Here is a 15523-nt window from a genome sequence, read left to right as displayed (position 1 = left end):
CCCTCAAAATAACTCGACACACAGCCATTAATGTCTAAACTGTTGGCAACAAAAGTGAGTACACCCCTAAGAAAATTTTTCCAAATTGGGCCCAAAGTGTCAATATTTTGTGTTGCCATCATTATTTTCTATCACTGCCTTAACCCTCTTGGGCATGTAGTTCACTAGAGCTTCACAGGTTGCAACTGGAACCCTCTTCTACCCATTCATGACGACATCAAGGAGCTGGTGGATATTAGAGTCCTTGCGCTCCTCCATCTCCCGTTTGAGGATGCCCCAAAGATGCTCAATAGGGTTTAAGACTGGAGACATGCTTGGCCAGTCCATAACCTTTACCCTCAGCTTCTTTAGCAAGCCAGTGGTCGTTCGGAGATGTGTTTGGGGTCGTTATCATGTTGCAGTACTGCCCTGCGGCCCAGTTTATGAAGGGAGGGGATCATGCTCTGCTTCAGTATGTCACAGTACATGTTAGAATTCAATGAACTGTAGATCCCCAGTGCTGGCAGCACTCATGCAGCCCCAGACCATGACACTCCAACCACCATGCTTGACTCTAGGCAAGACACACTTGTCTTTGTACTCCTCACCTGGTTGCCGCTCCACACTCTTAACACCATCTGAACCAAATAAATGTATTTTGGTCTCATCAGACCACAGGACATGGTTGCAGTAATCCATGTCCGTAGTCTGTTTGTCTTCAGCAAACTTTTTGTGGGGTTTCTTGTGCATCATCTTTAGAATAGGCTTCCTTCTGGGATGACAGCCATGCAGACCAGTATGATGCAGAGTGCGGCGTATGGTCTGAGCACTGACAGGTTGACCCCCCCCCCCTTCAAGCCCTTCAGCAATGCTGGCAGCACTCATACGTCTATTTTCCAAAGCCAACCTCTGTGTACGACGCTGACCACGTGCACTCAACCTTCGTAAACTGGGCCGCAGGGTGGTATTGCAACATGATAACGACCCCAAACACACCTCCAAGACGACCAGTGGCTTGCTAAAAAAGCTGAGGGTAAAGGTTATGGCCTGGCCAAGCATGTCTCCAGACCTAAACCCTATTGAGCATCTTTGGGGCATCCTCAAACAGAAGGTGGAGGAGCGCAAGGTCTTTAATATCCACCAGCTCTGTGATGCTGTCATAAATGGGTGGAAGAGGGTTCCAGTTGCAACCTGTGAAGCTCTAGTGAACTACATGCCCAAGAGGGTTAAGGCAGTGCTGGAAAATAATGGTGGCCACACAAAATATTTACACTTTGGGCCCGATTTGTAAATTTTTTCTAAGGGGTGTACTCACTTTTGTTGCCAGCAGTTTAGACATTAATGGCTGTGTGTCGAGTTATTTTGAGGGGACAGTAAATTTACACTGTTATACAAGCTGTACACTGACTACTTTACATTGTATCAAAGTGTCATTTCTTCAGTGTTGTCCCATGGAAAGATATAAAGAAAAATGTGAAGAAATGTGAGGGGTGTACTCACTTTTGTGAGATACTGTATATATATATATATATATACTCTTTAACTCAAGCAACAAAGAGTACACTAAATAAAAAGGAAAAGGAGTTTCTTCCAACGTGCTTAACTCACCTCCATGTTTTTATGCTCTCTTTAGGACAGAGAAATGACCCACCGGCAGAGCCCCTTTGGGGAGAGCATGGTGGGGCTCGCAGATGGAGGGAAGGAGGTGGAGGGCTGTGTGGACCTGGGTGAGTGCGAGATGGTCTGCAGCAGCTCAGCGTTTGAACAGTGGGACTCCTACTGGGAAGACCTCACCAGGTACTGGATTATTTATTTGTTGTCATATTAATCAGTGAGAGATCAGCTAGTACAGAAGACATACAAAAGTAGTGATGCATTTATTGAAACTTTGACATTTTCTGAAGTTGAAGGTGGCCTAGAACTGTTCAATAAAAATAGAATTCAGTATATTTTCATTGTCAACAAATCCCATGAAAGACCAAAAAATTAACAATTAATTGATCGCCATTTCAAGTATAAGTGTGTATTCAAAGCATGATTATTAAGCCACACTGTTGCACTAGGCAACATGTTCCTTAATAATGATGGACATGTGCAGTGTAGTCTATTTTGAGCCAATACCATATAAACTCCTGCTCCCGTAAATACTCATCACAGAGCCCTTTTAAAAGTTTAAACAATGTGTTTATGTCCCCTTTAACTGCATGTGTCTGTGCTTGGCAGATACACACGGCTGGCCAGCTGTGACATCTGGGGCACCAAAGAGGTTGATTTCCTTGGACTGGATGACTTCTCTAGTCCCTACCAGGACAAGGAAGTGATTGGCCAGACCCCGACGCTGGCTCAGCTCAACAGCGAGGATTCTCAGCCGGTGTGTGAGGCGCTCTACCCCCCTGCTGACTTGCCCCTGACGGCCCCACCGGCCCTGAAGAGACCTCTGGTCCTGGGACATGGATCACGCCCCGGCTGTGCCCGGCCCTCGGCCAGCTCCACTCTCTCCTCCTGGCGTTCCCGCAGTCCTCTTCCAGACTTCCCAGACGGCTCCCAAAAAGCCACCAGACCTGTCCCCTCCAGCACTGAGACTATGTCCAAGACCCAGAGCCTCCTCGGTCTCACCAAGGACCACGGCCTAGCTCAAGCCAAGTTCCAGGGGCGAGGAACCAAGATGGCTGCCCCAACTTTTCACTGTTCTGACTTTGTGCGGAAGGCCAAAGTCCGTGTGAGTGCCGTGCACAAAGCTCAGCCCGACGCTCCATCCCAGATGGAGTTTGAGAGGTCAGATCCCCCTCTAGCTCTCTCACAGGCCCGAGACCAGAAGGACTCCACCTCCGCGAGTGCCGCCTCGGTGGGGCTTCCGGCTGCTGCTGCAGCCAGTGTCTCTGAGAGGATGGCAGAGGGTCCGGGGAGAAGAGAGATGCCTGTGGAATGGTCCGTCACTGTGCCTCAGCTGGTGGAGGCCAGCCAGGCCCAGGAGGGGAGCAGCACTTCTGGGCTGGTTGATGGTGTGGCGGGGGCCAGCGGCGGCTTGCCAGTCGTCGAGGGCTCTGAGAAAAGTAAGGAAGATGAACACAACTACTCTCTGTTCCTGACCCGCAGCAGGCTGGCCGGCAGAGCCCCGTCACTGCTGGAGGAGGAGGAGGAAGAGGAGGAGGAGGATGAGGAGGAGGAGGAGGCAGAGGATGAGGAGGGTGAGGGGCTGGAGCTGGATGATGAAGACCATGATGAAGGCTTTGGCAGCGAGCACGAGCTGTCTGACAACGAGGACGACGAGGACGAGGACGACGACTACGAAGCAGACAAGGATGATGACATGAGTGACGCCTTCTCTGAGCCAGGTAGGGACATGTTAACAAACTAACCAATCACTGGCAATATGGTACTTATTTATTAGTTCAATTATTAGCATATTTTCTCCCTCTATTTTCCCTTAATAAAGTTTTCCTGTTCTCCTGTTCTCCCGCCTCTTCCAGGCTGCGACGTGGAGTTGATGGAGGATATCAAAGGCCTGACAGCCGGAGTCTCCAGCCGGAAGAGAGGCAAGCGCCGCTACTTCTGGGAGTACAGCGAGCAGCTCACCCCCTCCAAACAGGAACGTCTGCTTAAGCCGTCTGAGTGGGACAGACACACGCTGCCTAGCAACCTTTACCAGAAGAACGGGCCTCTCCATGGTATACACACACATACATCCACACACGTCCATATATAAACTGTACACTGGAGCAAAATTTGATCACACTTTCAAAGAGAAACAAAGGAAAGACTTCATTTGATATTAAATGAAAAAATATTTTGGATGATTGTATTTTTTGCATGGAATTTCACTGCCTCAATCAGGGCATGAATCGTGCCATATATGCCTTTTTAGTTGAGGTTGTAGCGCAACTACCAAGATTTTTTGTAACGGCAGCAATGCAGCAGCTGCATATTTCAGAGATACAACAGTTTAACTAAGCATATGGGGTCCAGCTGCGACAGTAATTTGACATGGTGGTCATCCCTTACACCTTCTTTTTCATTGGTTGTCATGAAGGAAAGTACATGCTGAAGAAGTCTCGCCGTACGGATGTGGAAGACCTGACACCGAATCCACGCAAGCTTCTGCAGATCGGCACAGAGCTGCGCAAACTGAACAAGGTGATCAGTGACTTGACCCCCGTCAGCGAGCTGCCACTGACCGCGCGACCGCGGTCTCGCAAGGAAAAGAACAAGCTGGCATCCAGGTAAAACATGTGCACATAATACAGTACGCGTTGCACCAAAGTGGCACAGACTTTAAGGTATAATCATTCTGTATGAGAATTTTTTTTTTTTTTAATTGTTTGAATATGAGTGTGAGTATTATGTAATGTATCTACTGTTTTTGATATAAACTGTTAAGCATTAGTAGACCCAACTCATCCCCTGTGTGTTTTAGGGCCTGTCGCCTCAAGAAGAAGGCTCAGTATGAAGCAAATAAGGTTAAGCTCTGGGGACTCAGCACAGAGTACGGTATGTTCATAAATCCATCCATCCATCCATTTTTTAATGTCTAGTTTGTTAGTACTCGATCAAATGTATAACTCTAAATACAGTATATTAATACTAATGTTGTTGACTAGACAAGTGCTTGGAAGTCCAAACAGTTTTTGTTCAAATCCCTGAAGCTCAAGAATCCATACTCTGTCTATGCCTCTGAGTGTGTATTCATTGTGTGCCCTATGCTTGTTTCACATCCTCTGCTTCCACGCTTCTTCCTGTAGATCGGCTGCTGTTTGTGATCAACACCATCAAGGAGGAGATTGTGGCTCGAGTGGAGGACTCTACTCCACGTCCAACCAACATGACGGACACACTGGAGCATCTAATCCAGAAGACACTTGGTGAGAATCAGTTACAGTTCATAACAGTGACTCAACTAGTTTTTTAACTCATTACTACTCCAACTAGTTATTACAGGCCAATGTTTTGTTCAATTTGTTTTGAGCTTACTATCTTGGCAATTGAAATGATGATGAATGATTTAGTTATGATAAAATAGGATTATAAAACTTGAGAAAGATTTTTCATTAAAGTGGTTAAAAAATAAAGCTGGTACATTTAAAAAAAAAAAATCTTACACAAGACATACTTAACAAAGCTTGTGTTTGAACATAAAATCACCTATTTACCAATCACCTTGAGGAGAGATAAACCCTTTGCCTCACATTATGAAGCTCAATCTGAATAAGCAATTGATGACAATGATAAAGGACGTCCGAGGTTTACATATCATTTTTTGAGATGAATAAATTGCATGAACAATATGTTTTTTTTTGTCTGCCATTTCTGAATGCCTTTATGTGTCTGTGTGCGCAGTGGCATCACCTGTTGCTGGTCAGACTTCAGACTTTGTCAACAAGATCTTGGAGACCACAGGACGTGGCGATCCGACTGGCGGACTGGTCGGTTTGAGAGTCCCCACCTCAAAAATCTAGACAAACCGCGGTCCACCGAGAGAGGTGGACTATATATTACCACAGTGCTGTTCCATTGTAACTATGCTCCCCTCTGCATGCCCTTCCAACCCAAAGTACATACACATTGTTAGGCACACAAACACAGATACCAATCCTTGTGTGTATGTATGTGTGCTTGTTTCAGCCTGTATGGCACACACCCTAGCTTTCTGACTCTGCACAATGTGTGCAGTGTCAGTGCGTCACTGTCTCCCAACCCATCGTGAGCGTCTGTTGGGGAAAAGCGCCTTCAAAAGCAAAGGGATGGTTAGGTGTATAGCCACTAGCACGTCCTAAATCCAATGATGATTATTAGATGTGTTTAACATAGTGTTGAGTAGGGTCGGTTCTGTTGAAGGTCTCCTTCCAGGACTGAGACAAGAGACAGTCACATGAGTGTAACCACTGGAAAACTTTCACACAATTTGTTTGAGGTTGTAATGACAAAGGAAGGATTGTTACACGTCAGACACCGTCAGAGGGGGGAAAGGTTCCAGTTATCCTTTCCTTAAAGAGGTTCCCCTCACATGGCAAAAAAAATTAACTCCAGGATGTCAATTTGACTCACTCAGAAAAATATTTTGATCTGATTTAGAAACAAAAAAAATGCTTTGGTTGCCACGACAGCTGCAGAGCAAAGAAAAAAAGAAGCAGCATGCTCTGAGGCGATACGGGGTCGCAGGAAATATTTTGTATTGAAGGCCTTAATATGTTCATGCCATCCCCCATTTCCCAATCAGGTCTGATATAGTTAAAACATAGAGGCTTACTTTCAGCAAAATTAAAGCTCGGAAAGAAAATATATCCGGGGCTGAAAGTTAAAATTCGACTTTTTACGATGAAGCGAAAGACATTCTGCTGAGATGTAGTTTTTCGATGTTAGCTTAAAGAAACAAGAGGTGGTTGACCACGTGGAGAGGAAGCGCATGTAGTTTGGTGCTTTTTTCTTGGCCTTGTGCTGGTTATAACTGGACTCCCTGAAAGGGACATTTTGCCCAGTATGGGAGCAGAATGTGAGGAAGATGATGATGGTGGTGGTGAAGATTACATAAACAGTGATCCATCTCCTCCAGGAAAATGTACATAAAGTGTGTCCCAGTGAAGAAAAAAATGGCACCTGCTCCCCTTTTTGTACAGTAGAGATGACCAGGCTAACAGATTGGTGTGTTCATACTAGTGTTTGATCGGAGTTCTATTCATTGTGCCTTGTGTATGTATTTGTATGTTTCTGTAAGTCTGAGTGAGTGTGTGGGAGAGAAAATTAGAAGAGGTTATTGGTCAGAACTCCCTGAGGTCCAGCCAAGGAACCACTACTTTACGCTGAGGGAGATTGTTATTGAATGTGAGGAGTTAGACACCTGTCTGGTTTGGTGTGAATTTCAGTCGTCTAAAGATATTCTGAATGTATATAAAAGAAATGGAAGCTCTTGTTGCGTGATGCCACAGAGTCTGTGTATATAGGAGGGCTCTGCAATAGACTTACTTTTGGTTTTTGGTACTCTGTCTTTAGGGTTTGGGGGACGGTTAACAGATATTTTCGTTTAGAGTTACAAAAAAATATTTGCACACTATATTTTGATTGTTTTTTGTACCAAAGACACATGCAACGAAAATGGCGACCAGCCAGTTAAAGTAAGGTTTTGCACAGCTTACCTGACGCCGTATTGAATGTAAGTAATGTGGGAGGGTCAGGGAACTTCATTGAACTGTGAAAATAGCTTGGGTCCAATTCTGTACAGAAAAGGAACATTCATTAATTTTTTTTTATCTGAAAAATCAACCCCATCTATGGGCTTCTCCAGTAGATTTATTGCTTAGCAAGCACTTCATTCCTGAACTGATTCCTCTCTCCACCTGCTAATTGTGTTAATGGCGCTATTTAGGATAAAAAACAAAACAATAGTGCTAGTATATAAGCTATGTTACATTATTGCTTTTCTGTCAAAGTGTCACCAACAATAACCAAAATGTTTTGTTCCTGTGTCACTTGTTTGATTTCTGTATGTAGACGAGGTCTAGTTCATCAACAAAATATTAACTAAATTGTGTTTTAAAGTACTGTATATAGAGATATTAATGATATATCTATCAATGGTGAAATGCCACTTTTCATGACAATTGATTAATTTTAAGCATGACACATTTCTAAAGCCTATCTTTGCATTGAGAAAGTTACAGAGAAAAAAAACGAAAAAAAAACGAAAAAAAAAAACGTTCTTGTTATATTTTTGTACTTTAGCTGCCTGCTAGCTTTTCTGTTGATTGCAATGAATTGAGCAAAAGAGGTAAGCGGTCATAAAGAGCAGCCAGTAAGATTGTTTGATAAATAAACTGACGCTTGACCCATCTGGTCTTGTTTTGCCGTTCACCTTATGAAATGACAGAGTATCAGGATTTGGATGAGGACATGCTGTCTTTAGTGAGGACAGTGACGTGTCCAGGAAAGCAAGAAACTCACAGGACAACAGTGTGCAGATGAGGAACCAGTGTTGTCACAGATTCTGTGAGAAAGCCAAAGCCATCATATTTTTTGTCTCCCAGATTGATCTGGATTCAGCACTGTGCATTCTCGTTTAGATTTTCACACATGTGGCCTCATTAACCGTGAACTTGGTTCAATTTGCATCTCCTAAGATTGAGGTGGCTGCCTTGAGGTTGCAGTTTTGCTGAATCTGACATCCTCACAGCCGCAAAGAATACCTTTGTTCACCAAAAAACGTGGTTGTAATTTCTTGGCCACAAATTGGCAGCATGTCCAACTTAAAAACAAAAAACAAAAAAACAATTAATGATACTTTTGTGCTTGTTTCCTTGCCGTCTTTCTCTGGAATTTTAAAATTCAACAAGAGTTCACTCGTTTAACGGGCAATTCAAACAAACAATCAAGTGTTTTACAGGGCTGAATTCAGGTTAGTTTGATGTGAAGAAAGTACTCCTTCACAGAATGAACTCTGATGTCTGATGATGGTGCTGCAGAGCTGTGGTCTTTCTGTATCGTGTGATCATCGAATAGCAGCAAGTGCTACATATATAAATATATATTTTTACTGGTTTCTGTTCTGTCTATAAAGGGAGAAATGGTGCTTATTTCTGAAACTAGTTTGATGGGTCATCCATGATTCTTATTTGAATTCTTAGTCTAGTTGTAGCCTATTGACTTGCTCTCGCCCTACCGTCCATAGCTATTTTCTTAGAAGTGATTCATTTTTGTGAATAAACTATAAGTTAATATGTATCTTTTAAATGTTAGATATACAGTATGATACAGTATAAATACTATGTCTTATATGTTTGAAAACAAAAGCACTTTGTCCAAAAAAGAAAACAAAAAGAAAAGCATTTTTTTTCTTCCATTTGCTGCTAAAAGGCCTGGTGTGAATGCTGCAAGTGTACTTGATGACTACTTGCTAGGATAGGTCTATTACCTGACTTGGCTAGGTCTATGAACTAGCAAGGAAATGGTGTTTGACCTGGCGAGGGTTAGATCTACATGTTTCTGGAGCCATGCAATGATATGAGGTGTTTTATGAGAGGGTATCATTGCTTGGCTTTCGGAAAGCCCAGTGTCTTGACAGGATAGGTCTATTTCCTGGTTTTGGGAGATAGTGTGTTTGTGGTCTTAAAAAAATAGAGGGTTTTGATTCCAGGGCCCTTACGTTGATCCTGATGCTGACCCCCTTGGCGTCATGATTCATTTGCCTTCAGTAGAGGTTTCCTATGGAAAAACTGATTCTGCTTTGGCTTCCTCTTCAGGGTGATGTACAGTGTAGACACATTTCTCCAGAGAGCTATATTGTTATCATTTGTAAACTGATTTCTACTTGTGACTTAAAGATGAGGGGGTTTAGCCTGGGGCGGCCAGGAAAAACCTGTTTGAAAGATTTTATTCTGGGCCGCCTTGGGGGAAGTTACTATATCACTGTACTGTATGGCAAGCCAATTACAAATGGAGACTCAATCCGGACACTTATTGCCTTCTTAAATAACTATTCACTTACAAAAAACAATAACATGGCAGAAATGTCAGTTGCCAAGGGAGTGTGCCCGAGGTTTATGACATCGTTCTGCCAGTATACGGTCAAAAACAACAAAACCATTCAGCCTGATTGGCTCAAAACAACCTTGACTGAAGTAGCAGACGGGGTGAAATACTTCTGAAAAATTGCTTCAAAATTTTGAGCAACTAGTGCTCAGTTGTAACTTTTGGGAAACAATTTTGAGGCAGTTTTTTAGCTACAATTTTGTCCCGTTCTGATAGGGGGTCAACAGTGGTTGACCAACAGTAGAACGGCTCAACAGTGCGGCCGAAATGAGAAGCGTGTGTTTTGTTGTCGATCACGAGGCTGGTTCATGAAAGAGTCCTCACAGGTTTTTACATTTAACATGATAGGTGCAAGCTGTGCAACTTTACATTCAAAAACCAGGAGACTCTGTGGCATTTTAACAGTGAAGGAGTGAGTGAAAATGCACGCCAGTAAAACTATTCCTTATTCTTTTTATTTCTGATGACATAAATCCTAGACAGTCAACTATTAAGCTAATAGAGTGTGTAACTTTGTGCTACTCTTGTCCAATAAAAGCTAAGTGGATCCATTAAGCTCTTCTTCAGCAAATCAGGGTAATATTGTTATACTATATGACATATAAAAACAAAGGAAAATATATTTATGTATTCCAATTATTGTCGCCATTCTTTACTCTGTACAAAATATTTTGTGTGGGTGTGTGTGTGCGTGGATGTTATGAATTATCAATGTCAATCAGTATAGTGCAATGCTAGCGACACACACACACAAAAAGGCCAAGAGACTTGTCACAAGAATTCAGTTTCTCCGCTTTCTCTCCGAAATCGGTATTCAAACACATACGACCTTCAACAATTTCCCTCTCATGAAAGGATATGATTCTCTTTTCCTGCTCTGATCCAACTGGGTTTTGTCACATGGTGCTGATTACTTTTCATTATCCCAGAAATAGTCCAACAATTAAAATGCATCTTGTATTCAGATTTTCTTACAATTAACCTGTTGGACACATCAGAGGAAGATTCACACTGATTCTTGCTAAACAGAATGTGATTTCTGTATTGTTGGCCTGTATAATCATTATTTTTTAAGTATAACATTATTTCTATTGTAAAAAGCCAGACTCCTGGATTTGATACCACTGCCCAAAGTCAAAGAGGATCTTTATTCCATCTGTGAGGTGCAATTATTCACCAGAACTGCAAAATAAATATACATTATTAGGACAACTTTTTGTGTTTAATTTCCACAGGAAATATTCAGAAATGCTTTATTTCATTATTGCTTCGAATTATTTCCAAGAAGTTTCCTAGAAAGAACCACATAATAGGGAAAATGTCAGTGCAAAGCAGGTCAACGATGTAAGCACTGAATATGCCAGAAATATGAAGTTTGTCCGCAAGCAAACATATAATTCAACACGAGAAAAAAGTTTTACTTTGTTTATAAATCATCATGTGTGTTTACACATTTGATAAAATGACTACCTGTAAAGTGAAAAGTGTTAAAGTGACTTCACAGAGAATGAAAGACTCTGCAGTTTCACCGCTCTCGTCGGCCAAGGCAGGCGGTTTTCAGTTTAAAAATATGTAGATATATAAAAAGCCACCATACTCAAAAACAACGGGCAAACAAAATGTAGCTACTAGCTAAATATGGATATTTGATGGTGGAGACCAAAACAGAGCTAAAGTATGGTGAATATTGGACAGTTGCCAGTTGTCCAGAAACATGACTCCAAATGAATGCTTATGTTTATGAACATGCTCACAACAACAACTTTACAAGTTAGTGACTATATGTCTACGTTGCTTTCACAGCTTGTTGCGTCTTTAACAGAACAGCTCTGTCGATTATATTCCTTATAATTAGTAGTACAAACATATGTTGTTTCCAAGAAACTTCTAAAAATATTGTTTATTTACAAATAAGCGTTGCCAAATATTCTTGTCTCAATAAAATGGGTTTGAAAAATGAAAAACCTTAAAATTATTATTTTTTTTTAGAAATGAACTCACCTGCTACCGGTTGTGATCTCAGATCTCAGAGTTTGGCTTTCAGTTTCTTTAATGTTGTTTCTTTCTTGTTTGAACCTATTTGGGCCGCTCCCGTTTGTATAAAAAAAAAGAAAAAAAAAATCTTATCTTCAGAGGCTGCATTGCTTACCACCTTCAACATTGTTCCATGTGTAACGTCAATTCATACAGACATGTACCCAGACAAAAAGATGCAGTGGGAATGATATTCACCTGCATGCCTATTCCCTGCGTAGCTCTGAGAGGTTTGATTGACGTCTGGATTTTATTTTAGCAGATTTGGGCAATAGTTTGGCCAATCCTCAGAAAGCGTGTCCATCACTAAGTAATTCACTCACTGCACTCAGTTGAATGATTTCATACTTGCTGCTAATGAATGAGCACAAAGAGACTTTAGTTATTGGTTTAGAGTGTATGTGACACAAAAACATATTGTAACCACAAACCCCGTTTTTATTTTCACACCAATTTTTTTCCTGCGACAGTCAGAAGACCAACAGTGTTACTCACCTTGCACGTGGTTTTTTACATATACAAGGAAAACAAAATATACTTTGAATATGATGCCTGCTGAACCAGGTGCCTTAATCAAATATACAAGAACACAAATCTGCACCTTCTGTCAGTCTGGAGGGGGATTCCCAAAACAAGGGCCTGGGTTTCCCAAAACCTAAACTTGAAGTGCGAAAAATAAAGCAAAGACCTCACTTTAACTCCAAATCAATGCTTTTTATATAGAAATCAGCCTTTCACAGCAGATGAGAGCTGTTTGTTGTGTGTGGATAGAACAATTCCCTCTTCAAAGCAAAGCTGAAGAAGAGCATAAGTGACAACATGTACACTTAATTCATAATGTTTTGGGAAACCTGGTTTAGTTTTTTACTCTTTCTCTGCCCACTACGCCACATTATTGTGTCTTTCTGTATCGGCTGCTGCTGCTATCACCGCTGGTGTGTCCGTGTAGAGAAGAGCAAACTTCCACTGTGTCTGAGGCATAGGGAGACTTGGGCCTGCTTTTTATCTTGAGACACCGATGGTGCTGGCTCTTGAGACCTTTTTTTTGAGAAAGAAAAACAAACACACAAAAAAAACTTAAAAAATAAGTTTCTGTTTCTTAACTTTGCTATTATGAAGTGCCAGACCCTCCTTGAAGTCAGTGTTGGCACTGAGTCGCAGGTCGCGAATGAAGCGACAAACCAAGCATGGAGGTAAACTGGTGCTATTTTGTCTCTGGCTGGGTGCTAACATGACTGTGTTAAATTGCTGTTTTAGCCATATTATCCCATCTGTCGATGACTCTGGTCCGTCTCGTGTTTCTGACTGCTGCACTGCTGTACTCTGACATGGCGAGGTATAACTCTGCTCCTGCTTTGCTGATGAATGTAGACTAGTCTTCCTCAGCAGGATCATACAGACAGACTTGAGTGTCTGTGGAGCTTTTCCTGTTGTCCCACTTCCTGTTAGACTTTGGAACACAGAGGGGGAGACGAATGTTGTATCTTTTTATATGGCTATTGTCCTGCTTATATGTTTAAACCTTTTTTCATTATGGTTCGATATTTATACTCTGAATCTGTCACACATTTTGAATTTATTAGAATAATAATGAATTGTCTTTCCCCCCCTTATCCCAGTGTTCATATAATTTATTTGTTATTTATTTGTTTTGTCCTGTAAATGAACATGTTGGGGGACATTTTGTAGAAATAGCTTTTATAGCTTTTCCACTGACTTTGCAGTGTTACATGAGCTTCACAGGCAACAGTTGAAGTCACAATCAAACCAGAAATTCCTTCTTTTTTTAAAGTACATATTACCAATAACCATGTCAAAATAATAATTACAACTTTTTTCTTGAATTTTAACACAAGTGATTTATTATTATAATAATTACTCTCCTTTTTTGTAAAGTGAACATGAAGCTGGTTAGCTTAGCTTAGCACAATGACTGGAAACGGGGGAAAGAGCTAGCCTGGCTCTCTCCATAGGTAGAAAAATCAATGACGAAACAAAAACGTGTGTGGATACAAGTAATTTTTTCAATAAAACTGAATTTCGATTATTTAGATTAAGTCTGAAGATAACAAGTAGGCCTACACTGCAAAGGTTCTTGTCGTATTTCTCTTTAAACATAAACATATTCCATAAACAAAACTTTCAATAGGCCTACGTCATGTATAATCACAAAGTAGCCTACACATGCCGCTGGCTTTAGTAAGTTTAGTATGTTCTGGCCGCCCTGTCCCTCAAACCTAAGACTTCATGCCTTTTTTTATTTGCATTTTTTCTCTGCTCAGTTCAAACAAAACAAGGCGCTCTCAGAATTTTGCAGTTTGATTGTGACTTTGAACACTCGTTGTCTGTACGCTCGTGTGACGAGTTCTGTCATTGGAGGTTTGACGCGGTCAGAAAACATGCAGGCTCACGGAGTCAGCAAAGTGAACCTCACCTTGACACAACTCTTGTTTAGTCACCACTCTGGACTGAGGATCAGACGCTCCTCTAGCCGAGTGAAGGTCAGGAGAAGTCTCCCTATCTTTGGTTGGGGAAACGTCACCTATCTGGTTCAGGGAGCTCCTGAGATTAGACAGGGGTCAGTAAAGGCTGGTGGGCAGAGACCCCTCATCCTCCCCCGCAATTAATGCTGAGGGGATGGGATGGGGGGATTCATTTCCTCTTTTGCAGGCTGATCTTATTAAAGAAAACAACCCACCCTGGATAAAAAAATAAATAATAATCTACACATGTCCAACACATCAATGATTTACCTCCCTCCAGACTTGCCAAAAACGCATGGAGCGAGAGACATTTAACTTCAAGAAAATCTTAATCTTTAAACTTATATTTTTCTTCTTTTTTTTTCCAATTTTGATAATGACTGACAGTAAGGTGACATATACAAGTCCAAACATGTAGAGGATGTGGGAGGAGTGGGTAATCCACAGCTACATGCCATTGTTATGATGCTTCTGGTCTTGTACGGTACCTTATTTGATTAGATCAACTGCATGGGATCTTTCTGTAGTTAGTCCTGTGTGTGTTCCTCTCCCCAGTCTCAGTAGGAAGGCTGTACTTCATTAAGTGCTCTACAATAGATCTCTTGGGGATTTACAATTTCATAAAGAAGCGAAAACCTGCAGAAAGTGTATCCTGCTGAAACTAACTTGATCCTCTCTTTAGCAATGACGTCTATATTTGTAGTTCACATATATGCCTGTTCGAAATACAATATCTTGACAGTTATATTTATGTTGTGTAATAAATGTTGTGCTGGGTTTATAATTTTGTTTTATCTAACTATCTATTTTGGTTTACTTTTTTTTCCGTTTCTTGGAGGCACAGTTGGTGGCTTTATGCACAGGCATGGAAATCTAAAAGATGTGTTTTTTTTGTTGGTTTGTACTGTAACAGTTCATTCATTCAGAGCATCTGAAAGTTTTTATCTCTGGCTGCTCGACATCCTGCCGACCCCTGCCCTGAATCTTTGTTGTGTAATTGTGCCTCTCTCATCTTCTTTTCTTTCTTATTATTTTTGTTTAGTTTCTAACGTTCTTTTCCCCCCTGTTGTATCAGCCGGGAGTTGGTTCCACACCTCTGCTTGTAGCCACAATAGTCTGTTCATGTTTATTGATTTTAATATCAAAATAATAAAACCATTAGCACCCCATTCTGACTCCTGTACCTTTATTGCTTAATGTAACGTTGTGCACTTTGGCTTTTGGGTGACTGAAATTAAGTGTAAATACTGATTTATACAAAGGTGTTTAATGGATGTTTATATAGGCTAATAAAAACAATGATCATTCTACATTCTCTAATAAATGGTTGAGAGGGGTCATGTGTGTTCATTAACTTCTCTTAGTGTGAGATGGTGGAATCAGCCATCAAGTAAGGAGTAATATTATTATTACTATAATTAGTAGTATTATTAGCATATACTATATTGTCCAGATACTAATCAAATATACTAAAGCTGTAGCTGTAGGCTATGTAACTACAAGAGTTGAGC

At 41.2% G+C, this 15523-nt stretch overlaps 1 protein-coding gene across 1 annotated transcript in view; it reads left to right on the top strand.

Annotated features, from left to right (window-relative positions):
- crebrf (creb3 regulatory factor) overlaps nt 1–15155 on the top strand; it is a 28783-nt gene extending 13628 nt beyond the window's left edge. The window contains exons 4-10 of the mRNA XM_080041171.1: nt 1613–1776; nt 2203–3314; nt 3450–3647; nt 4010–4199; nt 4394–4467; nt 4719–4838; nt 5314–15155. Of these exons, the coding sequence (XP_079897297.1) occupies nt 1613–1776; nt 2203–3314; nt 3450–3647; nt 4010–4199; nt 4394–4467; nt 4719–4838; nt 5314–5432 (1977 nt within the window). The 3' untranslated portion in view covers nt 5433–15155. The remainder of the gene's footprint in view (nt 1–1612; nt 1777–2202; nt 3315–3449; nt 3648–4009; nt 4200–4393; nt 4468–4718; nt 4839–5313) is intronic.
- Nucleotides 15156–15523: the final 368 nt, after the last annotated feature.

This window comes from Ammodytes marinus (assembly GCF_949987685.1).
Source record: "Ammodytes marinus genome assembly, chromosome: 14".
Taxonomy (NCBI): domain Eukaryota; kingdom Metazoa; phylum Chordata; class Actinopteri; order Uranoscopiformes; family Ammodytidae; genus Ammodytes; species Ammodytes marinus.
The sequence above is the reverse complement of the archived record's forward strand: the minus strand, read 5'-3'. Positions and strand labels throughout refer to the sequence as shown.